Genomic DNA, 26625 nt, shown 5'->3' with positions numbered 1-26625 from the left:
CTACTGAAGTGGGAAATGTGGGTTTGGCGTCAGTGGAATGCACGCTACAGTCTTGCGACGGAGGACTCGAACCTCGCTTTGTGACGGAGGACTCGAGCCTCGATTAACACTACTGAAGTGGGAAATGTGTGTTTGGCGTCAGTGGAATGCACGCTACAGTCTTGCGACGGAGGACTCGAACCTCGCTTTGTGACGGAGGACTCGAACCTCGCTTGACACTACTGAAGTGGGAAATGTGGGTTTGGCGTCAGTGGAATGCACGCTACAGTCTTGCGACGGAGGACTCGAACCTGGCTTGGCGACGGAGGACTCGAATCTCGCTTGACACAACTGAAGTGGGAAATGTGGGTTTGGCGTCAGTGGAATGCACGCTACAGTCTTGCGACGGAGGACTCGAACCTCGCTTTGCGACGGAGGACTCGAACCTCGCTTGACACTACTGAAGTGGGAAATGTGGGTTTGGCGTCAGTGGAATGCACGCTACAGTCTTGCGACGGAGGACTCGAACCTCGCTTTGCGACGGAGGACTCGAACCTCTCTTGACACTACTGAAGTGGGAAATGTGGGTTTGGCGTCAGTGGAATGCACGCTACAGTCTTGCAACGGAGGACTCGAACCTCGCTTTGCGGCGGAGGACTCGAACCTCGCTTGACACTACTGAAGTGGGAAATGTGGGTTTGGCGTCAGTGGAATGCACGCTACAGTCTTGCGACGGAGGACTCGAACCTCGCTTTGCGACGGAGGACTCGAACCTCGCTTGACACTACTGAAGTGGGAAATGTGGGTTTGGCGTCAGTGGAATGCACGCTACAGTCTTGCGACGGAGGACTCGAACCTCGCTTTGCGACGGAGGACTCGAACCTCGCTTGACACTACTGAAGTGGGAAATGTGGGTTTGGCGTCAGTGGAATGCACGCTACAGTCTTGTGACGGAGGACTCGAACCTCGCTTTGCGACGGAGGACTCGAACCTCGCTTGACACTACTGAAGTGGGAAATGTGGGTTTGGCGTCAGTGGAATGTACGCTAAAGTCTTGCGACGGAGGACTCGAACCTCGCTTTGCGACGGAGGACTCGAACCTCGCTTGACACTACTGAAGTGGGAAATGTGGGTTTGGCGTCAGTGGAATGCACGCTACAGTCTTGCGACGGAGGACTCGAACCTCGCTTTGTGACGGAGGACTCGAGCCTCGATTAACACTACTGAAGTGGGAAATGTGGGTTTGGCGTCAGTGGAATGCACGCTACAGTCTTGCGACGGAGGACTCGAACCTGGCTTGGCGACGGAGGACTCGAACCTCGCTTGACACTACTGAAGGGGGAAATGTGGGTTTGGCGTCAGTGGACTGCACGCTACAGTCTTGCGACGGAGGACTCGAAACTCGCTTTGCGACGGAGGACTCGAACCTCGCTTGACACTACTGAAGTGGGAAATGTGGGTTTGGCGTCAGTGGAATGCACGCTACAGTCTTGCGACGGAGGACTCGAACCTTGCTTTGCGACGGAGGACTCGAACCTCGCTTGACACTACTGAAGTGGGAAATGTGGGTTTGGCGTCAGTGGAATGCACGCTACAGTCTTGCGACGGAGGACTCGAACCTCGCTTTGCGACGGAGGACTCGAACCTCGCTTGACACTACTGAAGTGGGAAATGTGGGTTTGGCGTCAGTGGAATGCACGCTACAGTCTTGCTCGGAGATCTCCTTATAGTAACAGATTTGTAACAGTTCGTTGTTTCACTGCGATTCCCACTGCTGCTCAAATTAAAGCTGCAGATGCAATACCATGCACCAGAGCCATACACCGAACCCGATGGTCTTCCCTCTCGGAGGTGCTACATGGCTTAGGAGACCGGTTTTCTTGCGGTCGTACTTTCTCGAAACCATTGCTGAAAGCAGTCATGCACAGTGGCTCCATTCCTCCCAATTCTGTCTGCAATATGGCAGAAGGAACATGCAGCTTCTCGTAGCCCTATTACACCACCTCGTTCATACTTAGTGAGGTATTAATAATGGCGTCTTTGTCGTCTTAAGGGTATTCTTGACCAACATCAATTCACCATGTCCAGCCTCAAAGATAACTAACACACATCTTGAAACGTCCCCTTTGAACAATTATACATGACTGTGCTTAACCTGACACACAATATTTTTAGCGCAACGCAATCTGACTTTCAATAACCCTACAAAAGAATGGCCCTGACTATCATTAACCTATGCGTTTCACAAATCGCTTACCTCACAAAAAACTTGGTTACTCGAACTACTGCAATACAGCGGGCGCCACTACTGCCAGCTAAATAAAAGATTCAAACTATGGAAGGCACTAACTACTGATAGGAATAGTTAGCAAATGAAAGATATTAATAGAGAACAAACACTGTATTTACCTTAATAGTCATAATATATAAAGCAGTTCATGACAAATTACAAAACTCCGCCATCTCTCTCCCCACATCCACCACTGCTGGCGGCTCACCTCCAACTGCGCAACGCTACGCGCTGTTCACATCCAGCTGCCGCTGCCCAACACTACAATGGCAGACAACAATGCAAACTAGCCACAGACTGCACACAGCACAGCCAGTGATTTTTATACAGAGGTGGTGTTACCAATAAAAAAACCTAAACAGCCTACTTACAATCTTCCTAATGGTACTAGTGGCACCACTCTTACCTGATTGACGCGAAACATTTATAGATAACTTCTTTCGGATGTAGAACCACGCCAACCAAATTTCTTTATGTCGCACAGCCCGTTCTTGGAGCTGCGACTTTCTTTTCCGCCATTGTATGTCGCTGCTGGATACCGGAGAAGCGCACGGAAGGAATACGTCAACTAGTAGGGTGTACATTGTGACACAGTCTGCCGGCTGGAGTCGCCGACCGGTTCTAGGCGCTACAGTCTGTAATCGCGCGACCGCTACGGACGCAGGTTCGAATCCTGCCTCGGGCATGGATGTGTGTGTTGTCCTTAGGTTAGTTAGGTTTAAGTAGTTCTAAGTTCTAGGGGACTGATGACCACAGCAGTTAAGTCCCATAGTGCTCAGAGCCATTTGAACCATATTGACACAGTCTAGATCAAAATAATACATGCCGTTCTAAATACATTGTCTCTAATTCAGTTGTACCAAAACTGACTGACTTTTTACATACATTTACGTGAATAATTTACACCATCACGCGTATTCAGTTATTGATACTTCTGCCACAATAATAGTGAGATTCTTCATTTTCGTGTCTATCTTATCGACGACTGCTGGTTAAATAGTTTTTTTTTTAAATTCTTGCACTGTGCATATAGCTGCTGAAATATGGCTTTTCGATACGACGGACTGTGAAACTACACACCGAACCAGCCTCGCTACGTGCCGAGATCCGAGTGTGAGCGTACTCGCGAGATTAAATAACAAAATAAGCGCTCCCAATTAATTAAAATGAGATTTCTGTTCCTATGAAATTTTATCACCTCGTCACAAATATCACTCCGGTGATTCCATTTTTCAGTACTAAATTTATTTCGATGTCTACGTACCTTTAAATGCAATTCATTCCTCTCACATAAATATTTGAGAGAAAACGATCACAGCTGAATTCTTTACATGCTGCAGAGCCGTGATACAACTGTCATGAGAGAGTAATTTATCCAAAATTCTGACAGCAGCTAGAATCCGCTGAAAATGTGAACTACACCTTCTTGCCCAAAGACGCGGCTCGATAAAGAAAACGACCTCCCATATGTTGGTTTGTGCCTAGGCAGGACTGGAGGTCTCCAAGGAACGAAAACATTATATGCTTTCTACGTCTGGTACGTAACCCAATTTTTGACATCAGAAGCTTACGTAGGAGAGGAAATTCCAAGATCATAAAAGTGTGGTACGCAGCCGTCTCACACATTTTTTTTCGATAGCCACGTCTGCGGTTAGATGATCGGAAGATGCCAACGGCTATCGCATTTGGTTATCAGGCGCTTGCCCCCTAAAACCTCATTACACTTTTGCTGTTCATTAACACACACACAGAAGCGTAATAACACCTCCGATAATGTGTGACCGTTTGAACGCGTCACGAGGTTGATGGGGGGGGGGGGGGGAGGTACTGTTTAATGACAGGAGAGCATTGTAGCAGCCCGCTGGATGCCGCAAGCTAACTTCGACATCGCCACTTGGCAAGATGGCATCGAAAGCTGTCCCCAAGCCCCTACGCCCTCCCTTTGTCATCTGGACTGGTGCAGTCATCACTCCGATAGCTCTCTGATTTATCTGGAAAACTTTCCCCTAACAGCGTTTGCAATGTAGAGGTTAAATTTAACTTCTAGAGTAACGACACGTCGTCCACTACTCTGTAGCCACTAATTCAGAGGCGAGCTGCTAGATTTTTTACAGGTAGGTTCTATCAGTCCACCCCGATAACTGAGTGCTCAGCGCGATGGTCTGTCACGCCATGGGGTCCGGGTTCGATTCCCGGTTGTGCCGGAGATTTTCTCCGCTCAGGTACTGGCTACTGTGTTGTACTCATTATCATTTCATCATCACCAGTGGAAGACAACGGGAAACCACGACAGGAATCACTTCCCTAGACGCTCATACGGTGAACCTCTCTAACGAGGCTTCCCACATGACAAGTCCTGCCGTAAGGCAGAACACAAAGAGAGAGCTTCTATCAACAAGCAAGTGTCGCGCATATCAATCGTGAGCTCCAGTGGATCGAGCCAGGTGACGCTGTGATTAGAACATTGAACTTGCATTCGGGAGGACGACGCTTCAAATCAGCGACCGGCCATCTTGATTTCGGTTTTCCGTGGTTTCCCTAAATCACTCGAGACAAATTCCGGGATGGTTGCTTTGGAAGGGCACGGCCAACTTCCTTCCCCATCCTTCCCTAATCCGATGGGACCAATGACTTCACTATTTGGTCCCTCCAAGTAATCCATCCGTATTTCCATCCAGTCTACTCTTTCCATCCAGATCAAGAGGGAATACCTGGAGGGATTTCGAAGAACATTACTGAGAAGGTTTAGAGAGCCGGCATTTGAAGATGATTGCAAAACGATCCTACTGCCGCCAACATACATTTCGCACAGGGACCACGAAGATAAGTTACGAGAAATTAGGGCTCATACGGAGGCATACAGACAGTCGTTTTCCCCTCGCTCTATCTGGGAGTGGGACAGGGAAGGAAACGACTAGTTGTGGTGCAGGATATCCTCCGCCATGCACCGTACGGTGGCTTGCGGAGTGTGTATTAGGGTTAAATGTAGATGCAGATGTTGTCTGCAATTAATTATTGGTTCAGACTGTGCTATTATGGAGGCTGTCCACGGTAATGCGAAAGTTACTGGTTCTAATATACGAATATGTTAATGTTAACCGTTTTCTTCCTAACTTTTATCCCCTGCCCATCTATTCATATTCCTAATTAATCAATTTACAACCACCTGCAAGTAGGGACGAATTACACTGCCTTAAACGGTTTAGACTGACACTAGGAAACATTACAAACACTGGAAATTATTAATCAAAATATCCACGGGTGTGCTGCCGGTCTATAGTGTCCAACGGGCACTATAGACCGGCAGCACACCCGTGGATATTTTGATTATCAAATACGCCGGGAGAAACTCAAGAATCACACTGGAAATTATTATTTTTGACTACCTACCAGGCATGAAAATATCAAACATTTACGACAAGTGTCGCCTTATTCACTTATAAAATCGTGACGAGGGGTATTCTTGTCTTCATGCTGGTCTCATACGAACTTCCTCATTTTCCAATCGTGTTGTACATAGAAAAACATAGAGAAAAACAAATTTCAAAGGCAAAATTCATGTGAAATGTGCAAGCAGGCAACGCATCTCTTCGTAAGCGAGTAACAGAAGACAGATCGCCTCCACGTGTATGTTTTAAGTGAATAACATGGAAAGTCTATGGTCATATCCGTTCCATACACAGTTAATATTATGAATAAAATATTCACATGGTTCAGTGTGCAGTGTGCGTTGTACTTTTGTACATATACAAACAGAACGCGAACAGCGATACAGAACGCAGTAAGTATCTCATGGTATTTTAATAGTACGACATTATTTTGTGGGTCAGACAACGCCATTTGTACTGCAATTTTATTTGGTTAATTACATATTGTTATTTTTCTTTCGTTCACCTCTCCCATCTATGTTATATAACATACGTTAATGTTATATAAAATACTGTACATCTATATTTTCTATTTTGTTGATGCTGTGCCAATAGAAATTAAAATAAATGTGTTATCAGCAGAACAGGGACATGGAGGTAGTTGAAAAAGACTTTAGTGGAGAGAAACATGAAATGCCATCTGTTCGGATAGATGGCAACATGATGCACAAGAAGCATAAAAAGTTACATCAAAGAACACTGAAAATGAATTATTGGAGTGTAAAGTTGTGTAAAGTGACAGCTGACTGTCGGAGTTCGGGTTGTGACGTTTAAAAGCAGTTGTTCCTGAACGTGTTTTGTGGTATGCTACACTTACTCAGAGAAAGACTGTTACTGTTTGTAAAGTCCTCTACATAAATCTTGCGGGTGTACTGCAGCTAATTCCATGTGATCACCAATCAATAAATAATCACCCATTGACTTGAACTGAGCGTGCGGGATTATGTGAATGATATCGATGTCCGAGAGCACTTAGTCCCTATCCAGACCTATCGTCATACCATAAACTGACGCACATAAATTTGATTGGCAGAAAATGGTATACTACAGCGATCAGTCATTTAAGCTTCATCAATAATTTTAATGACGAGTTACGTAATATTTAAGAAAGAGGAGTCAACATATTGGATACAACTTCAAAGATTGCTCTTCACTCACCGTGTTCCTACGTCATGGAGAGACCCTGTTTACCTACATATATCTTTGGATATCAAAAACGTTGATAGCAAAAGAGAACAAAATAAGCAGTGTCACTTGTACGTGGTTTAAAGACTTTATTTTATGTAACAAAAGAAACTTTTATTTAGAGGTAAGCTTGCAGGCGACAGTAACAGTGTACACCCAGCATATTCAGTTCTACACCACTATGGGTATTATGCTTTTGATAAGTGTAACACATGGTGAGGAAATAATAAATATTGTGGAAATTTCAAAATTGTTGGTATTGCTGAGAATTTAATCTGGAGAAAGTGCAGTTTGGAACTCCTAAAACAGTTTATTTCAGCCACATTTGCACTTAGAATCATTGAAAAAGGCGGAGAGAGTCAACTTGAAATGTATTCAGTCAGTACTGTTATGATGTAGCACAAAGAAAGTCTTCACTTATAAGCTCCCGTCTCCTTGTCCTTGTAGATTATATGGGTTAGTTAATTATTATTATGTTAGATTCCTCTTGTTTTAGTTGACCGTGTATTTCGAGACTTCGTTCATTGTTAAATGCAATGGTGTGGTACTTACTGATGGAGACGCATTAAGAACTGGTAAAATTTAATTTATTTCCTTTACCACACTGAACGAACATAAACACACTATTATTCAAACTGTGTGCCATTACTATTAAACTTAGAGATAAATCCTTCGCTACGCAACCGCCTTTGGCTCACGCAGCCTACACCCTCCACAGCCTCTCAACAACTGCCTCTGCTTGCGACTCTCTACGCCACTGGGCATTGTCGCCCTCCAAAGAACAACCACTTACAGGTACTACACACAAGTACCCTCACAATTGCCATAAACGAAGTGTAACATATGATGCTCAGCCATGATCATCTTGTAGATATCTGTTTAGGAAGTTGGGCATTTGTACTGTCATTTCTCAGTACATTCGTTCCCTCGTGATATTTGTTGTAAATAGTCCACTGCAATTCAAAAGGAACAGTGATGTACACAATTGAAATACATGAAAAAATTACTTTGATTATTCCACATTTAAGTTGTAATAAGCACAAAAAATAATGCACAGTGCTGCGGCTAAATTGTTTGATCTCTTTCTAGTGATATAAAATATTTGACAGGTACGAGAGTAAAATTTGAAGACAACCTGGAAAAAAATAAACTAGGAGACGAAGTTGCTTCAGTTGGAGGACTGGAGAGCTTCAATGAAAGAGACATTATTGCTTTCGGTACCTTTCAAATAATTCAATGTTATAATTTTAGTTAGCAGTAACTATCACATTTTGTACAGCTTGGTAGATTTATGAAATTTAGTATGTGGATTCTTCGGAAGTAAAGATATGTAGCGAGTGAGCATTGCTAACGAAGTAAAGTAAAGGAAAACGAAAGACCGATACGTAAACACATTGACCATTGGTAGCCTTATGGCGGAAGGGACAGAGAGGAAGAACTGTTGCCCGCATGCAGCCTGACTCTCTCAGGCTTTCTTCTCAGGTACCGGGTGTTGTAGGATTTACCGACTACAGCCTGTTATCCCTCGTCTGCAGTCACTACCTCCATCTCAGATGAACGAGCCCTCAAGCTCGAGGTGAATGTGTGTATACATTGCGCTACTGTGCTCTCTACAGATATCTGTAGTTGCAAAAGTTCCCATGTCCATGGGTACTTAGCGACATGACATCCGCTTCGCCTAATTTCGGGTTAAGTCCCTGGTTTCGAGTGATTAATTGCTACAGTAGAGCACTCAAAGTGAACGCCTCCGTTTTACAACACAGAATCAACTAAAATCTGGAAACAAACTACTGATAGAGGAAGCATACTGTACGGATTCCAAGATGTCTTGCTGGTCGTATTTTGCCTTTGTCGTTGTTTTATCTTCACCTGAATGACGTGTACCGCGTGTGGCAGTCGACAGTCTTAGGTGGTGCTTGTAATGTTGTTCATGTGTCGCTAGGTGACCGTATCGTATGAAGAAGTAAAGCGGAGGGGGAACCAATTAGTGGCACGAACGTTACGTTCACAAACCACAAGCTGGTCGCCAAGGTTACGTCTCCATATAAAGGACAGATAACCAGCCAGCAACGGTGACTTATAAAACAATGGAACATCACACACTAGTGCGACTACCGCTTTCCGCTGCCGTATTAATTATCCTTCTTTAGTACTTAAATACACTGGTGCGAAAAATGCAGCGTTCGCAGGAACAAGGTCATATTTCTGACAGGTAAAGTGACATTAACAGAAGTACACGATAACAGTGTGAAATACACATGTCACACGAAAGATGCGCAGACAGTCGCATCAGTGCACTGAGCACCCCTCCCAGGCGGTAGTATTTTCGCATACTAATGTGCAAACAATCATAAAGGTGCCGAATGGCTTCCTGCGACGCATTTGTCCCAATCGGTCTGCACCTTTTGTTGAAATTCAGCAAAGGTTCTTACAGGACCTAGAGAATAAGTTGCCACTTCATCATGTCCCATACGTGTTCGATTGGAGATGGACTTGCTGCTCTTGTTGGTCAGAGCTGTTGCTGTACACCACGAAAAGGACGTTGCCGGTGAGTACGTGCATTGTCCTCCTGAAAAAAAACATATCACTTTCCTGTTGAAGAAATGAAAGTAAATCGGGGTTACCAGCCTGCTTATTGCAGCAGGCTGTGGTTAATTTACAATTCAGAAACATGAGATCTGAACGTCAGTTGTCACTGACGACCCCTCCAAACCATGAGACCTGGAGTGAGGCCTGGGTTTTGTGGGCGAATGCACTCTGGAGGCGTCGTGCTGTCAATGATAGTCTGGCAAGCGGTACACTTGATCTTAATCTTGCTCCACGCAGGCAGTTCCCAATGGCCCCCGATGTCGCAGCAGGTGCAACACGAACTCGGATTTCGTACCTGGATGATGTTAGGCCGGCAACCACTGCTCACATATTGCGTCGATCATGAAGTGCGTCTGAACTACATGGACGTCCAGAACCTGGTCAACGGCTGTGGTAATGTTCTGCTGAAAGCAGTGACGAGCCATCTACACATTGTGCCCAACACGCGCAGCAATCCGTCCGTTTGTCCATCCAGCTTGTCGTAGGACCACAGTGTGAGGTACTTTAAACGGCTGGAACTGCTCCCTCTTCCATGGGACGTGGATGTACCATAACATGAATGCTGTACACACTATTCGCCTCTAAACTGAGCGCCGCCTGCCGAGTCTAAACATTGGGGACACAGACAAACATTTTCAGCGCCATGTGATGGCCAATGACCATGACAAATGGATCACTAGCACCACAACCCCTCAGTATGCTCATATTATACGCTGTTGCCACTGAACACAGTCCTTGAAGGTGCTGCATTTCTTCCAGCAGTGTATTTACAGTTTCAGTATCTTTGCTTTATTGTTAACATCCTAGTAAAAGCTACTCACAGTATTACTCATCGAAAGAATCTGCTTGGGCACAGCTTCAAAGCTTTCTCCGTGGTCGCGTCTTCCACGGCAGTGATGATACGGATCTAGGATCATTCCATAATCATTGATATTTGTAAAATACCGATTATGAGAGCTTTAAGGGTCAAAGTTTCAATATCGATACTGAAGTCAAAAAGATCGTAAATCTACGGTAAAGACAGAGTATCATCCTTTCAAGAAGGTGCCGGCCGCGGTGGTCTAGCGGTTCTAGGCGCTCAGTCCGGAACCGCGCGCCTGCTACGGTCGCAGGTTCGAATCCTGCCTCGGGCATGGATGTGTGTGATGTCCTTAGGTTAGTTAGGTTTAAGTAGTTCTAAGTTCTAGGGGACTGATGACCACAGCTGTTACGTCCCGGGTTTTTCTCTGCCTCGTGATGACTGGGTGTTGTGTGATGTCCTTAGGTTAGTTAGGTTCTAAGTTCTAGGGGACTGATGACCATAGCTGTTAAGTCCCATAGTGCTCAGAGCCATTTTTTAAGAAGGCAAAAAAAAAAAAAAGAAAAAAAGAATTAAACAGGCTACATTTTACCACTAGTTTCTAGTGCAGCAGCCATAACTCGTGCCATCAGATATTGCTCTGTGTCTACCGAAGTCTTGTAAATTAAACATTACTTACCACCCCAAAAGAATAGTCCACGGGAGTTAAATCCGGCGATAGCAGCGGTCACACGGTTGTACCACCTCGACCTACCCATCTTTCACCATATTGTACGCTGTGATGTCTCCGAAACCCACGTGGTGAGGTGGTAAACTATCATGCTGAAACCACATTTCCCAAAGGACGTTCAGTGGCACAGCTTTCAAGAACGGACTCAATACGTTTTGTAGGAAGATCAAAGGTGCAGGACAAGTTAGCTTCGGTGGAAAGAGGTGTGGCCCAATCACATGACCGACAAGAATACCTGCCAACAAGTCAATACCAAACTGGTGCTAAAAGCCCTGAACAGGTGTGGCACTAGGATTTCCGTCTGCCCAGGCATTGCTATTTCGCGAATTCAGAAAGCAGTCCCTAGTAAACTTACATTCATCTGTGGACGGAACTAGTCGTGGAAACAGAGGTGCGTCAATGCAGCGGTGCAGGAACAACATGCAGCAGGCAACGCGTTGTGAAAAATTGACTAGACGCATAGCGTGTACCCTTTGTAGGTGGTACGGACGCAACTGTTACTCACGCAGAACGTCCCAGACGAGCACTGACTCTCTCTGCCCACAAGAATTCATGAAATAACTTACAGGGTACTAGAGATAGCCGTAGGGAGCGTACACTGTAGTGAAATTTATTCAATAAATATAATCGTTAAGGACACTGGGTAAAAATGGCACTCCCACGCGATGTTAGTTACGTGTTATATACATCCTTCGAATAATTTTCTATACCTAAATAATATAGAATGAGTCACTTTACAAAATATTTATATGTGATTTGCGATTAATTTCAACATTAATGAACTTGTTTTTCGGTCGTACTCATGCATCTACACTTAAAACTAGGTTTCTCATTCTTTTATTTTCACAATTTTTTTTTTTTTTTTTTTTTTACAAGTTACCGATTTCTAAACATAAATTCGTTTGTGAAATAGATGATGTTGCCCAGAAAGAATGATTTTTTTTTAAAATTGAAACTTAACTATGCTACCTGTCAGAGATTTTGTATTATTGGTAAAATGCTTATAGTTTTCGCTATTCCCCTCAATTTGTGATGGATAATTTATGAAGAATTTCATTAAAGAATATAATACAGAGCTTCTCTAGTGTTTATCAGAATATTTTCAATATTTCTTTTGCAATGTGTAGCTGGAGTCAGCACAAACAGATACTGTTCATCACGTCTTTCAAGCGCCTTTCACTGTTGACGGAAAGCGGCAGTTTACTTACGTTTAAAATCAAATTGATTGTTAAAGCAAAATTTTGTGTGCCTATTTAATACAGCAGCCCCAAAATAGACTAGTGCGTTATTTGCGTTTCGATATGTGTTAGCAGTGACAGTAAAACACGAAGAATAGCGTAGTACTACAGTTGCAACTGAGCACTGCTGCTGCATTGCAGTAACAATCACCGTGGGCGAGGTTAGAAAAGGCGTGGTCTGAAAACTTGTAAAGGTACACCAGGGGATGCTGTGCTGAGAAATAACCGTTCACAAAAAACTCGATAAACTGCGCCATTCTAAAGGGGAACTACGACACGTTAGAGGAAGAAGCAAGAGAGGTAGGTTTAGAAGTAAACATCAACAAAAGAAAGTATATGGTGATCGGGGAGCCCAATATAAACAGACAAAAGAATTCAATAGTAATGAATGTGAAACAATATGAAAGAGTGAAAACATTTAAATATCTACGTTCTGTAATAACGCAGGACAATAAATTAGCAGTAGAAATTGAAGAACGGATTGCGAGTGGAAATAGTTGCTATTTTGCCTTGCAGAATGTATTTAATTCCAGTAATGTTAGTAGGAATACAAAAATCAAAACATACACGACCATATTAAGACCTATAGTAATATGTGTATCATAAGGCTGGTTATTGACATTAAAGGAGGTGAAGTGGTTATTGAGATGGAAAAGAAAGATACTTAGAAAGATTTTTGGAGCAGTGAGAGGAAGATGGCTGGAGAGCAAGGACAAATCTAGAACTACAAACACTTTTTGGACAGATGAATATTATTGTTAAAATTAAGCAGGTAAGAATAAGATGGGTAGGACATATACAGAGAATGCCAGAAACTAGAACTGTCAAGAAAGTTTTCATGGGAAAACCTGACTGGAGAAGGAGAAGAGGTAGACCAAAGAAAGGGTGGCTGGACGATATGGAAGAAGATCTAAAGGCGATGGGAATGAGAAATTGGAGAAGGAAGGCGATGGACAGAGAAGAATGGAGGCAGATGATACAGGAGGCCAAGGTTCTTCAGGGACTGTAGAGCCAACCAAGAAGAAGAAGAAAACTGCTCCGTGTGACAGTTATTAAGCATTGCAGATCGCATTTCAGGTCTTCGCATTGGCAAAGTCAAGCACTTTGTCAAAGACAGTGTCGCCAAACGTGTCTTACATTTCGTTTTCTCAAACAGGACAAACATAGCTTTTGCTTACCTAACTAAAAATTAGCATCGGAAAGGAACACATTTTCACTGGTGGTGAGCATCTGACAAGTGGTAATTCGCTGACCCATACATATATGTGCATTACTATATTTTAGCATTAAGTTGTGGCTGGCCGCATTAAAGCAGTCAGAAGTCACACAAGTAAAAAAGAAAAGGAATTTTTTTTTGTATTATGATGAGAGACTGACCTGTAACTTAATTAGATGGACCGACAGAAAGCAATTGCTAAACAGTCATTTATGTGCAACCAGAAGTTTTAGAAATGATAAGTACGGGTAGAGTTGGTTTCAACTTCGGCCACTTCTATTCTTCGATGCTCTAGTTCTCTGGGCGACAGTTGTTTTTCTAAGGCTACGCTTGCCACTGTCAGAGGCTGTCCTTCAGTAATATGTGGCGACCTGAAATCGACCCTGTGGCCGATGCCTCGCCGTTACTGGCGTGTGTTCCTATTATCCACAGCGACGCAAGCTCCTTGCAAAGGTCAACTGCAGGCTCGATTTACTTTAAGCGATCCGCTATCTGAGTGGGGTTCGTGCTTGTTTATCTGATTGGTGGATTCGAATAAAATGAACGTTTCTACAATGAAATTTCACCCTTCAGCAGAGTGTGCGTCGAAATTTGGAACGTAGGAGATGAGGTGCTGGTAGGATATGGGCTGTGAGGGCGCGTCCTAAGTCGTACTTGGATAGCTCGGTCGATCGAGCACTTCCCCACGAAGTGAAAAGGTCCGAGATTCGACACTCTGTTTCGGTCATAGTTTTAGCCAATTTAACTCCATCTTGAGTTCAGGAGCGTGGGACAACAGCATGTCGATGAATTGTATTAATACTGTACCAACAGCCGTTAGTTTGATATTGTATTATTAGGTAATGAGTTTCGAGGTTCCAGTCACGTCATCTTCAGACCCGTCGCATGAATGACACCAAGTACCTTTCGTGCATGTACAAGACAAGCCACCGATATTCGTAACTGGTTCCTTAGATATCAAAATTTCGCACATGCTGATGAAGTTTGAATATCTACGGAGCCATGTACGAATGTCCATCGGTTGCTTGCCTTATGCATGCACGAATGGTACTTGGTGTCATTCATGCAACAAGCCGGAAGATGATGAGATCAGAACGTCGAAACTTGCTCAACAACACAATATCGAAATAACGGCTGTTGGTACAGTATTAATGCATTACAGTTTCAGCCTGTCAGAAGGTTTCAACATGAACGTAATTATTCCCTGGACTGGAGTGTCATTCTGACTATATGGCCTGAGTCTCGACCTGTTATGTTGTTTACGTTCGGTGATTTTGGAAGGATGAACCAGATCACTGGTCATCCTTTCACCGCAAATAAATATTATTCCGTATTTTGTACAGTCTAAAGAAACTGTTTGCACTGGTCAGAGAATTGTGAAAATAGCTTTCCAACAGCCGTTATTTTTATAGCTTTTTATTTAGGCTAGGTAGTATGAACGACAAAAAGAATCCAGTCGTACTTGACAAGAAAACAATATCTGCGCCTAGTTGCCTGTTATACATCTGTATAACGGCACGCCGTTTGTCATTCGTACTACAGCCTCTGAAGACAGTTCTGTTGAGGAATCGACACTGGTAGCCTAAATAAAAAGACATAAAAATAACGGCTGTTGGAATACTGTTTGTACAAATCATCGACCAACCACTGTCCCATACTCCTTAATCACATGATGGAGTTACGTTTTCTGGTCAGAGAACAGTCCCCAAGTGTGCCATTCAGGATACAAGCCCCTGCTGTGTGTTCTATTTCATTACGCCATCCGTAATGGAAAATGGCTTACTTTAATAGTTCCAGGAACTCACAAAATGCCCTAAGAACAATCGAACAAGAACCATCAGGAAACTTATTTCCAGGAGCCCACAGGATACATCATCTCCGTCAGCTGGATGGCGTAGAAATTAGTCATCACATAATATCAAGATCTGTGAGTCAGAAAACATTTGCCTTGCCTGAACAATGTAATACATGCATAACATAGACACTACTCAGTGAGCACAGTACACCGGTATAAGACTTTAGTTGCAGCTATCTTACACAATAGCACAGGCGTCTTGACATCTAGTAACACTGCACTTACCTGTTGACGCTGTCCAATTAATGTACAACTGCACTTGTTGACACATTCCAGTTATTATAGGTACTGCGGCAGCTTACCTTTGGGCACAGTCCAGCTGATGTTGAGCTGCAGTGTACGCGCTTTCCTGTCATGCACCATGGGATGCACTTGCAGATTCGTCACCAATGCTACAGGCTCTGAAACAAACAGGCACCACGTTTAAAGATTACCACGGTGAAATACATTATACAGCTCTAAATTATCTCACATATTCCATTAAATTTTGGTAGTATTCCGGCTCGTCAGTGGGAAGGAGGTTTAATTTTTACATTTCAGTGTTGGGTATTGTGTCTCACGCAGCTGCAACAGTTTAAATGTTTTCAATGTGTGGATATACCGCGAACAGGCTCCTATCACCATAGAGGTGCTACATTGCCTACTCATTGAAAAGTTTATACACTGAGTGATATGGCAGTAAATCTCAGTTTGTGTGGTATGTTATCATTTGGTGCATCTGTGAATGCAAATATAATGAAAATTTCCAGTTTAATTGGAATGTTGCCACTTTAAATATCTTTGTATTGTGAACACATCAGCGATACAAATTCTCTAGTTTCCAGAGGTTACATTGTTGAGAAGAGCTCGGGCAGGTAAGTAGGTAACAGTTGAGTCGCAGTCTTGAGCAGCGGTAATTGTAGGGTAGCGAAGAGAGGGCAGAATCAGCAGCTTGGATTGCGGATGTACTGCACAGTACAAAAGTAGGGTAGCTACACAGAGTCACAAGTTTATTTTCAGATGTAGGGTAGCTACACAGATTCTAGATCAAAATCTGTAATCGGAATTTAGAAGTGAGACAGTTTTCAGATTGCCAGCGAGAAGTTCAGTTACACACAGTTTCAGCATATAACTTTCGAAAACCAAAACTTTCAACGTGACTGCCTAATTCTCAATTCGGAATAATTTCAGCATAATAAAGGAAAGTGACGCAACAGAATGTATCTAGTGTGTTAGCAATTTTCAAGCAAACTGCGTACTTCCACCACCCTCCACAACCAGTCCTCGGCACTCTCTGTCCTCTACTCCGTGTTGGAGTCGGTGATGAAAACTTTAAGATGAAGGGAATATTTAAATTACCAAAAGTAATTTGAATTTTTCCTACAATATCTGAATACTTTTTCCTATTACTTTATGATAAATGTCATACCCTCGCCATATAGATATTCCCCATATGAGATTTTCCATGTATTTAAAATAGAACAAGCGACCTATTTCCGTCTTTTCGGATATTTTTCCCACCTGATATATGGTATCACAGCACGAGGGAAGAGATGGCGGGATAGATAACGCAATTGAGGTGACGGTTTTGGCACAAAGAGTGAGGCGTACGATTTCAGAGAAACCATACAGTAGTTAACTTATCAGTAACAGTCACTATTATTTGTATAGCTATTTGAAAGAAATTGAATGGCATTTATACTGATTGCGTTTTAACTTTTCGTATCTGTATAGAGAACGTAAATTACGCAACTGTCACTAACGTGCACGGAGGTACAGATGACTTTAGTGAGAATCAGGTATGTCAAGCAATGAAGTTTTAAGAACTAGGCCTATATGATATGTGTAATCGAAATTTTAATGAAATACCTCATTCAGTAGGAGTCAGTTACTGACTTCATGCGATCTATATTTAAAGATGGAAGTTTGGAGATAATTGGAGTTATATAACAAGTTTTGGAGTGATGATGAGATTTGTTACGCAAAGTGAATATCAAGTAAGGGAGGCAACTTGGAGACGTGATTCATGACAAGAAAATATACAAAACAGTCCAAGTCAATGTGTGTACGTGAAATCTGCGATTAATAATTGCTGAATAAACACATGCTATTTAATTTATATACCAGTATAAGTGGCGACATAGTTGGCGCTAGTCATCTATTTTGGTCCCCGTGTTGTTGCTAGAGTTATTTCAGTTACGTCGAAGCACAATGGTTGGCTATATGTTCCAGGAGCAAAAAGAGATGGTTTTCGTCTAGTGTCAAACACATAGTAACGCTTTAGGGGCTGCACCAACTCGGCGAGCCACTTACCCTGATACACAATGCAAATCTATTCAGAAAACGTTTCCATCAATTTACCATGACACACCACCCGATGCACAAAACCTTTCCACTCATTTTCCAGGATCCGTATGAAGAGCTTTGCAGACAGCTTTGAAAGCACTGGTTGTGAAAGATGCTGCGATTAATGATTTTCACTCGAAGAAGCATGTGAAAAGTGTAGTTTATGTTGAACCAGTTGATACTGTGCCGTTCCTTGAACAGCATTTCCATGTTGCCTGAAACCGTATTGCGCTACAGCTTACAACTTTTCAAAAGGGTGCAGATCAGGGATGCGGCATGTGCTCGCTAGCTCTGTATCTCGTAGCCTCCGTGCTGACCATCTTTAGCACACGAAAAAATTTATCCCATGTGTGGTGTAGTATAATGTATCAAAACCGCCTGCTTTGTTGCACACTCGGTGACAATTTTCGGATACACATGTGCATACTCCTGTTTTTCCTATTCCTAAAGTTTATTCCATCACTTATACATCACTGTGGATATTGAAAGACCACAAAGCGCCACTTGGTCAGAAATTTTATGGCTATGCCTTTGTAGCGTAGTCTAGATTCATGTTTTCCTCTGTGATGCACCGTTTAGCATTCTTCCGCTGTATAAACAGAATGATATTGGACTTAGAAGCAAAACTATGTCAAAATTTTATTATTTTTCTTTGTGATGGCCTCTTTTAGTTGCCCAGAGGAGTTGTCTAAGATTTAAAAAATGAATAGAAAATGAAGCCAAAACAGACACACTCAGCAGGGAGAGAGAGAGAGAGGGGGGGGGGGGGGGGAGAGAAAGAGAGAGGGAGATGCGGACGGCGAAGAACTTCACGACGACGAAGAAGTTTACGACGGCGGCGCCAAACTTTTCCACGACGATGAGGATGGGATCGTCTCAGAATGGCTAACAACATGTGTGCCCTCTGCTAGTGCTTGGGAAACGTTCCAGAACTTTACATGCTCTCATTTGAGTGAACATTTACAAGGTACGTCGATTCAAAAGGATGGAACCACAGACGTTACGAATTCAGAGATCTTAACTGTTGTTGACCTATCAATCATCAGCAGAATTAACCATTTTAGTTCATGTTTCTGTGCAACGAACTAAAACCACTCTGTACTCTACAATACCGTTTCCCCTCATAACATTAAGATTATCGTCACGTGCTTGAAATACGCAGGGCGTCTCATAATTAATAGTGTAAACCGACAGCAATGAAATTATACGACAATTCAAGCAAAAACGCTCCAGTAAACACAGGCCGGTGAACGAACCGTTGGCGATTTATGTGGTTACCAGCCGATACTGACTTCAGCGTGAAATATTACCCCGGTTAATTCAAACGTATCTCAAACGGAAACTTTTCGGTGAACGTCTAATATTGCTCATATACTACCCATCACCTACCTTAACAAGAAATATAATAAGTAAATTTCGAGAAAGTTAAATGCCACAGTTTGCTTCACACTCGCGCTCCTTTAGGAGATATTCCTTTCGCCGTCGTCGCATTTGTACGGAATGCTATAACCAAGATAGATACGAAGTCAACACCAACGACAGTAATGATAACAACGTCCGCAGATGATGAAAATACTGAAAGAATATGTGGTGAGGCGAAGACTATTATTGTGATAGTTAATGGAGGCGAAAATTTATTTGCGATAGCTGCCTGCAATGACAGAGGAAGCCGGCTTCCTAAATTTTGCACACAGCATAATTTAATCATGTCTAATACTTGGTTTAAGAGTTATGAAAGAAGATGTTATGATCTGCATGCCATAACTTAAGAAATTGCAAAAATGGAAGAAATTAAGGAGATGGGACATAGGTAAGTTAAAAGAGTCGGAGAATACTGAGAATTTGAAAGGAAAATCTAGATGACGTTTGACTAGCACAAGGAAAAGGAATATAGCTGAAAACGAACGGATAGATTTGAGAGGTGAAATAGTGAAGGCAGTAGAGGATCATACAGGTAAAAAGAAAAAGTCCCAGTAGAAGTCAAAGCAGGAATAGATATATGGAAAATGGAAGGCTGTAAAACCATGTTTTACTAGGGGAAATATAGATGCTGCCTATATAAAAATGAAAAGACCTTTAGAAAAAAGAAAAGCAACTGTATGAATATCAAGACCCTTATGGTGTAAAGCCAAGCGCCAGCACGCCAATCGGGAACTATAGAGGGGAGATGGCTGTGACGAGACGTCAGCCAATCGTTCGCTGGCCGACCCCTCTCCAGGACGACACCCCGACAACAGCGGCCTCTGAGCGGAGGGGACATAAGCGCCGCGTCCGACTGGTCCCGGCCCAGTTCAAGAGTAACTTCAAGACTAGTCTATATGCTTGTATCAAGAGTGTTTATACTGATGAACCTTGCTAATTTTGCATGTAACACTTTGTTTGCGACACATCTATGTAATTCTCAAAGGTAGTTATTGTAAACTACTTTTCGTCATAAGACTCATCAATAAGATTTGGTTGAATTGTTGTCTAGTGATACGGGAAACAGTTTTCCTAGACAACCATATTCGACGACTACGCAGGATTCAACAAAGAGCTCAGATGGCAAAACAGTGATAAGAAACGGAAGGAAAGATGAAAATGGAGGGAATATATAGAGGTCCAATACAAGGAAACAAACTTGAGGATAATGTTATAAAAAGAGGAAAAGAGAAGAGGAAGTAGGTGAGGACGAGATGGGAGATATGCTAAACTACTGTTTACCCTGAACAGTAGTAACACTCATTCATATAGGTAAGAGGGTTACTGTGCTTTTAAATAATTTCAAAGACAGCCAAAGTAGTATAAACATAGTAACCCTTTTGTCTTACCAATGTGATTGCGTATTACTGCTGTTCAATATGCAATTTCATCGAAGTGTCATATAACTGACACGGTATGACAGGATAAATTAGCACTGTCGCCAGAAGATGACATAATTTTCATAGTGTGAGATATAGTTAATATCCTAGCATGGACGTCTCTACAATTTTTGGTTGAATTTGATGTCGTCTTTAGCTTAAATAAAACAAGTTTTGACAAATTAACATCCAAAGATTAGGGCTGTGTCAGTTCCTATAACTTTGCGAATGTCGCGTGTTTTAATCTCGAATTTTGGAGCACTACAATTAGATTTTGGTATTATTTAGTAGTTTATTAGGGAAACTAAGGAAATACTTCCTGCAACGTTTTAGAGAGCCTTGACCCAGTCGTCCCGATCGATGAATGTTCAAGAATTTCTCGGAAATTTCCTTCTAGTCGTAGCTTCATTAGGCCTAAAAATAAACTCTCAACTGGCTGGTTAGCGCGTTATTTCCAGTGACACGTATTTTGTATCAAATCTGACATGTAAATAGTGTTGTGTTAATTAATTTGAGGGTTAAAATTCATGTTTTAGGCATCACACATTAGTTGCTCTCTTCCAGCAGCTGACAGTTTTTTTTTTTTTTTGTCATCAGTCTACTGACTGGTTTGATGCGGCCCGCCACGAATTCCTTTCCTGTGCTAACCTCTTCATCTCAGAGTAGCACTTGCAACCTACGTCCTCAATTATTTGCTTGACGTATTCCAATCTCTATCTTCCTCTACAGTTTTTGCCCTCTACAGCTCCCTCTAGTACCATGGAAGTCATTCCCTCATGTCTTAGCAGATGTCCTATCATCCTGTCCCTTCTCCTTATCAGTGTTTTCCACATATTCCTTTCCTCTCCGATTCTGCGTAGAACCTCCTCATTCCTTACCTTATCAGTCCACCTAATTTTCAACATTCGTCTAGAGCATTCCGTTCATCAGATCATTCTCTTCTGTTCCGGTTTTCCCACAGTCCATGTTTCACTACCATACAATGCTGTACTCCAGACGTACATCCTCAGAAATTTCTTCCTCAAATTAAGGCCGGTATTTGACATTAGTAGGCTTCTCTTGGCCAGAAATGCCTTTTTTGCCATAGCGAGTCTGCTTTTGATGTCCTCCTTGCTCCGTCCGTCATTGGTTATTTTACTGCCTAGGTAGCAGAATTCCTTAACTTCATTGACTTCGTGACCATCAATCCTGATGTTAAATTTCTCGCCGTTCTCATTTCTACTACTTATCATTACCTTCGACTTTCTCTGATTTACTCTCAAACCATACTGTGTACTCATTACACTGTTCACTCCGTTCAGCAGAGCATTTAATTCTTCTTCACTTTCACTCAGGATAGCAATGTCATCAGCGAATCGTATCATTGATATCCTTTCACCTTGTATTTTAATTCCACTTCTGAACCTTTCTTTTATTTCCATCATTGCTTCCTCGATGTACAGATAGAAGAGTAGGGGCGAAAGGCTACAGTCTTGTCTTACACCCTTCTTAATATGAGCACTTCGTTCTTGATCGTCCACTCTTATTATTCCCTCTTGGTTGTTGTACATATTGTATATGACCCGTCTCTCCCTATAGCTTACCCCTACTTTTTTCAGAATCTCGAACAGCTTGCACCATTTTATATTGTCGAACGCTTTTTCCAGGTCGACAAATCCTATGAAAGTGTCTTGATTTTCCTTTGGCCTTGCTTCCATTATTAGCCGTAACGTCAGAATTGCCTCTCTCGTCCCTTTACTTTTCCTAAAGCTAAACTGATCGTCACCTAGCGCATTCTCAATTTTCTTTTCCATTCTTCTGTATATTATTCTTGTAAGCAGCTTCGACGCATGAGCTGTTAAGCTGTGCGATAATTCTCGCACTTGTCAACTCTTGCCGTCTTCGGAATTGTGTGGATGAAGCTTTTCCGAATGTCAGATGGTATGTCGCCAGACTCATATATTCTACACACCAACGTGAATAGTCGTTTTGTTGCCACTTCCCCCAATGATTTTAGAAGTTCTGATGGAATGTTATCTATCCCTTCTGCCTTATTTGACCGTAAGTCCTCCAAAGCTCTTTTAAATTCCGATTCTAGTACTGGGTCCCTTATCTCTTCTAAATCGAACCTGTTTCTTCTTCTATCACATCAGACAAATCTTCACCCTCATAGAGGCTTTCAATGTATTCTTTCCACCTATCTGCTCTCTCCTCTGCATTTAACAGTGGAATTCCCGTTGCACTCTTAATGTTACCACCGTTGCTTTTAATGTCACCTGAGGTTGTTTTGACTTTCCTTAATGCTGAGTCTGTCCTTCCGACAATCATATCTTTTTCGATGTATTCACATTTTTCCTGCAGCCATTTCGTCTTAGCTTCCCTGCACTTCCTATTTATTTCATTCCTCAGCGACTTGTACTTCTGTATTCCTGATTTTCCCGGAACATGTTTGTACTTCCTCCTTTCATCAATCAACTGAAGTATATCTTCTGTTAAAACTTCCTGGCAGATTAAAACTGTGTGCCCGACCGAGACTCGAACTCGGGACCTTTGCCTTCCTCGGGCAAGTGCTCTACCAACTGAGCTACCGAAGCACGACTCACGGCCGGTACTCACAGCTTTACTTCTGCCCGTACCGTTCCGCAAGGTTCGCAGGAGAGCTTCTGTAAAGTTTGGAAGGTAGGAGACGAGGTACTGGCAGAAGTAGAGCTGTGAGTACCGGCCGTGAGTCGTGCTTCGGTAGCTCAGTTGGTAGAGCACTTTCCCGCGAAAGGCAAAGGTCTCGAGTTCGAGTCTCGGTCGGGCGTACAGTTTTAATCTGCCAGGAAGTTTCATATCAGCTCACACTCCGCTGCAGAGTGAAAATCTCATTCTGGTATTTCTTCTGTTACCCATGGTTTCTTCGCAGCTACCTTCTTTGTACCTATGTTTTCCTTCCCAACATCCGTGATGGCCCTTTTTAGAGATGTCCATTCCTCTTCGTCTGTACTGCCTACTGCGCTATTCCTTATTGCTGTATCTATAGCGTTAGAGAACTTCAAACGTATCTCGTCATTCCTTAGTACTTCCGTATCCCACTTCTTTGAGTATTGATTCTTCCTGACTAATGTCTTGAACTTCAGTCTACTCTTCATCACTACTATATTGTGATCTGAGTCTATATCTGCTCCCTGGGTACGCCTTACAGTCCAGTATCTGATTTCGGAATCCCTGTCTGACCATGATGTAATCTAATTGAAACCTTCCCGTATCTCCCGGCCTTTTCCAAGTATACCTCCTCCTCTTGTGATTCTTGAACAGGGTATTCGCTATTACTAGCTGAAACGTGTTACAGAACTCAATTAGTCTTTCTCCTCTTTCATTCCTTGTCCCAAGCCCATATTCTCCTGTAACATTTTCTTCTATTCCTTCCCCTACAACTGCATTCCAGTCGCCCATGACTATTATATTTTCGTCCCCCTTTACATACAGCATTACCCTTTCAATATCCTCATACATTTTCTCTACCTGTTCATCTTCAGCTTGCGACGTCGGCCTGTATACCTGAACTATCGTTGTCGGTGTTGGTCTGCTGTCGATTCTGATTAGAACAAGCCGATCACTAAAATGTTCACAGTAACACACCCTCTGCCCCACCTTCCTATTCATAACGAATCCTACACCTGTTATACCATTTTCTGCTGCTGTTGATATTACCCGATACTCATCTGACCAGAAATCCTTGTCTTCCTTCCACTTCACTTCACTGACCCCTACTATATTTAGATTGAGCCTTTGCATTTCCCTTTTCAGATTTTCTAGTTTCTCTAGCACGTTCAAGCTTCTGACATTCCACGCCCTGACTCGTAGAACGTTATCCTTTCGTTGATTATTCAATCTTTTTCTCATGGTAACCTCCACCTTGGCAGTCCCCTCCCGGAAATCCGAATGGGGGACTATTCCGGAATCTTTTGCCAATGGAGAGATCATCATGACCCTTCTTCAATTACAGGCCACATGTCCTGTGGATACACGTTACGTGTCTTTAATGCAGTGGTTTCCATTGCCTTCTGCATCCTCATGTCGTTGATCATTGCTGATTCTTCCGCCTTTAGGGGCAATTTCCCACCCCTAGGACAAGAGAGTGCCCTGAACCTCTATCCGCTCCTCCGCCCTCCTTGACAAGGCCGTTGGCAAAATGAGGCTGACTTCTTATGCCGGAAGTCTTCGGCCGCCAATGCTGATTATTTATCAAAATTTAGGCATTGGCGGGGATCGAACCCGGGACAGAAGACGTTTTGATTACAGTTCACGGGTCTACCTTAGCTGACAGTTACAGAAGAGTTATTCAGACTGGCTATTTGTTTCTGTACTTATCTGTTAAGGATAGTAATTTAAGCATAGTTCATAAGTACGTGTTTTTTGCCGTTGTACCCTTGTTTAGGGTGTTTTTATGCCTATCCTCATTTAGGCCTGAAATGTCTGCTTCATGTGTTTTGTACAGTTATATAAAAACTTAGAAACCGAAACAGCATCGTGGAACATTTTTTTAAATTCCGCTGTCATATTTTAGGCCTCAGTTTTGACTAAAAAATATGTTTTGAATTGTAAATTTTTAATTGTTCGTAATACGAAGTATGATACAAAATCATTCATAACTGTTGCTTAATCTGTAAGTTCATGTTATGAACATTGTGTGTGTGTGTGTGTGTGTGTGTGTGTGTGTGCGAGAGAGAGAGAGAGAGAGATATGGTTTTCTTATAGAATAGCCTCAATTTACGCAACTCTGGTGGAGCTTATACATTTTTTAAAAGCAGATAATATTAGTAGCTGGAACTGAACATAGTGGATGCATACTTGTAGCCTGTATCGTCCATATTTCTTTTTTAATTTCCCACCAACGCATTGTCATAGAAAAGTGGCCTGGCCTGTGAATTCTTGATAGTTGCATCATCGACAAGGGTGATGACGTCATTGATAAGAGGGAGTGAGGCTTGACATGTTAGTTGGATCGCATGGTTCAGTACCACGTTTGTGTGCAACGTTGCCGCCATCTGTGATTGTGACGTTAGTGGTGTCAAGCATTTGAATGTAGTGTTCAAGTGCAAAGTGAACCAAAGACTACCTTGCTGTACTATTGCTGGCGTTGAAAAACAGAGGTAAGAGAAAAATTCTTTGCTTAAGATCAACGTTGCGAGTGACACAGTGCCAGAAGAAGTGGGTGAATTCCCCTATAAGGAATGTAAGATTACACAGTTTGGCCGGAGCAACGGAAATATCACAAGTAAATCTGAACAGGGGATGAAAGCATTATTCAATTAAATAACTCTACTGACACCAGATATTCATATAAAACGGAGGAAGATTATACTACTGCACTAAAATAAAACTTCGGCATGGGAAATCTGGTGAGAGGAAATTGGAAGCATTTAAATATGGCGCTATTGAAGAATGTGAAAAATTAAGTGAATAATTAACGCCGCCCTACATAGGAAGGAACGATCACCACGATATAATAAGGGAAATCAGAGCTTGTACAGAAAGATATAGGAGTTCATTCTTTCCGCGCGCTATACGAGTTTAGAATGATAGAGAATTGCGGAGGTGCTTCGATGAACCCTCTGCCAGGCACTTAAATCTGATTTGCAGAGTATCCATGTAGATGAAGATGTAGATGTAGATGTAAAGCAAAGAAAGATGTAACAAAGAGCATAGGTCAAGGAATTATTCTATGGATGATCCTTCCCAGAAGAAGGGGTCGGTTAGTAGGACATCTGACACATCATACAGGACTAGTGAATGTTTCGCACGAAGGAGCATTAGCGAGGAGAAATAGCAGCGACAGACAATGACTAGGATATGAAAAACATTTTATAGTGGTTGTAGGTTAATGTGACGAAAAGACTAACACACAGGTTAGAAGAGATAAAAGTTATTAGGAATAGCAGAACTGGGATTAGTGATTAGCTTACCAAATTGGGACCGCGAAGTAGATGAAGTAAAGAATATTGCGATTTGGGAAGCAAAATAAGGCATATTTGACGAAACGAAGACGACATAGCAGAGTAGAACAGGCATAGACTGTATTCCTAGTCAGAAGAAATTTACTAGTGTCAAACACTGATCCTAATTTGTGAAAGAAATTTCTTAAAATATACACTTGTGGCACTGCAGTCACGGACTGTGGAGAAAG

The 26625-nt window shown here is 42.5% G+C and overlaps 1 protein-coding gene and 1 non-coding gene across 2 annotated transcripts in view; both read right to left on the bottom strand.

The window, feature by feature from the left end:
- The window catches only part of LOC126473435 (uncharacterized), an 860366-nt gene that overhangs the window by 287288 nt on the left and 546453 nt on the right, over window positions 1–26625 (bottom strand). The window contains exon 4 of the mRNA XM_050100479.1: window positions 15612–15710. Coding sequence (XP_049956436.1) covers window positions 15612–15710 — 99 coding nt within the window. The remainder of the gene's footprint in view (window positions 1–15611; window positions 15711–26625) is intronic.
- Window positions 22974–23048, bottom strand: Trnap-agg (transfer RNA proline (anticodon AGG)). Its single transcript has one exon. It is a non-coding gene; the product is annotated as a tRNA-Pro (tRNA).

This window comes from Schistocerca serialis, chromosome 4 (assembly GCF_023864345.2).
Source record: "Schistocerca serialis cubense isolate TAMUIC-IGC-003099 chromosome 4, iqSchSeri2.2, whole genome shotgun sequence".
Lineage (NCBI taxonomy): Eukaryota > Metazoa > Arthropoda > Insecta > Orthoptera > Acrididae > Schistocerca > Schistocerca serialis.
The sequence above is the reverse complement of the archived record's forward strand: the minus strand, read 5'-3'. Positions and strand labels throughout refer to the sequence as shown.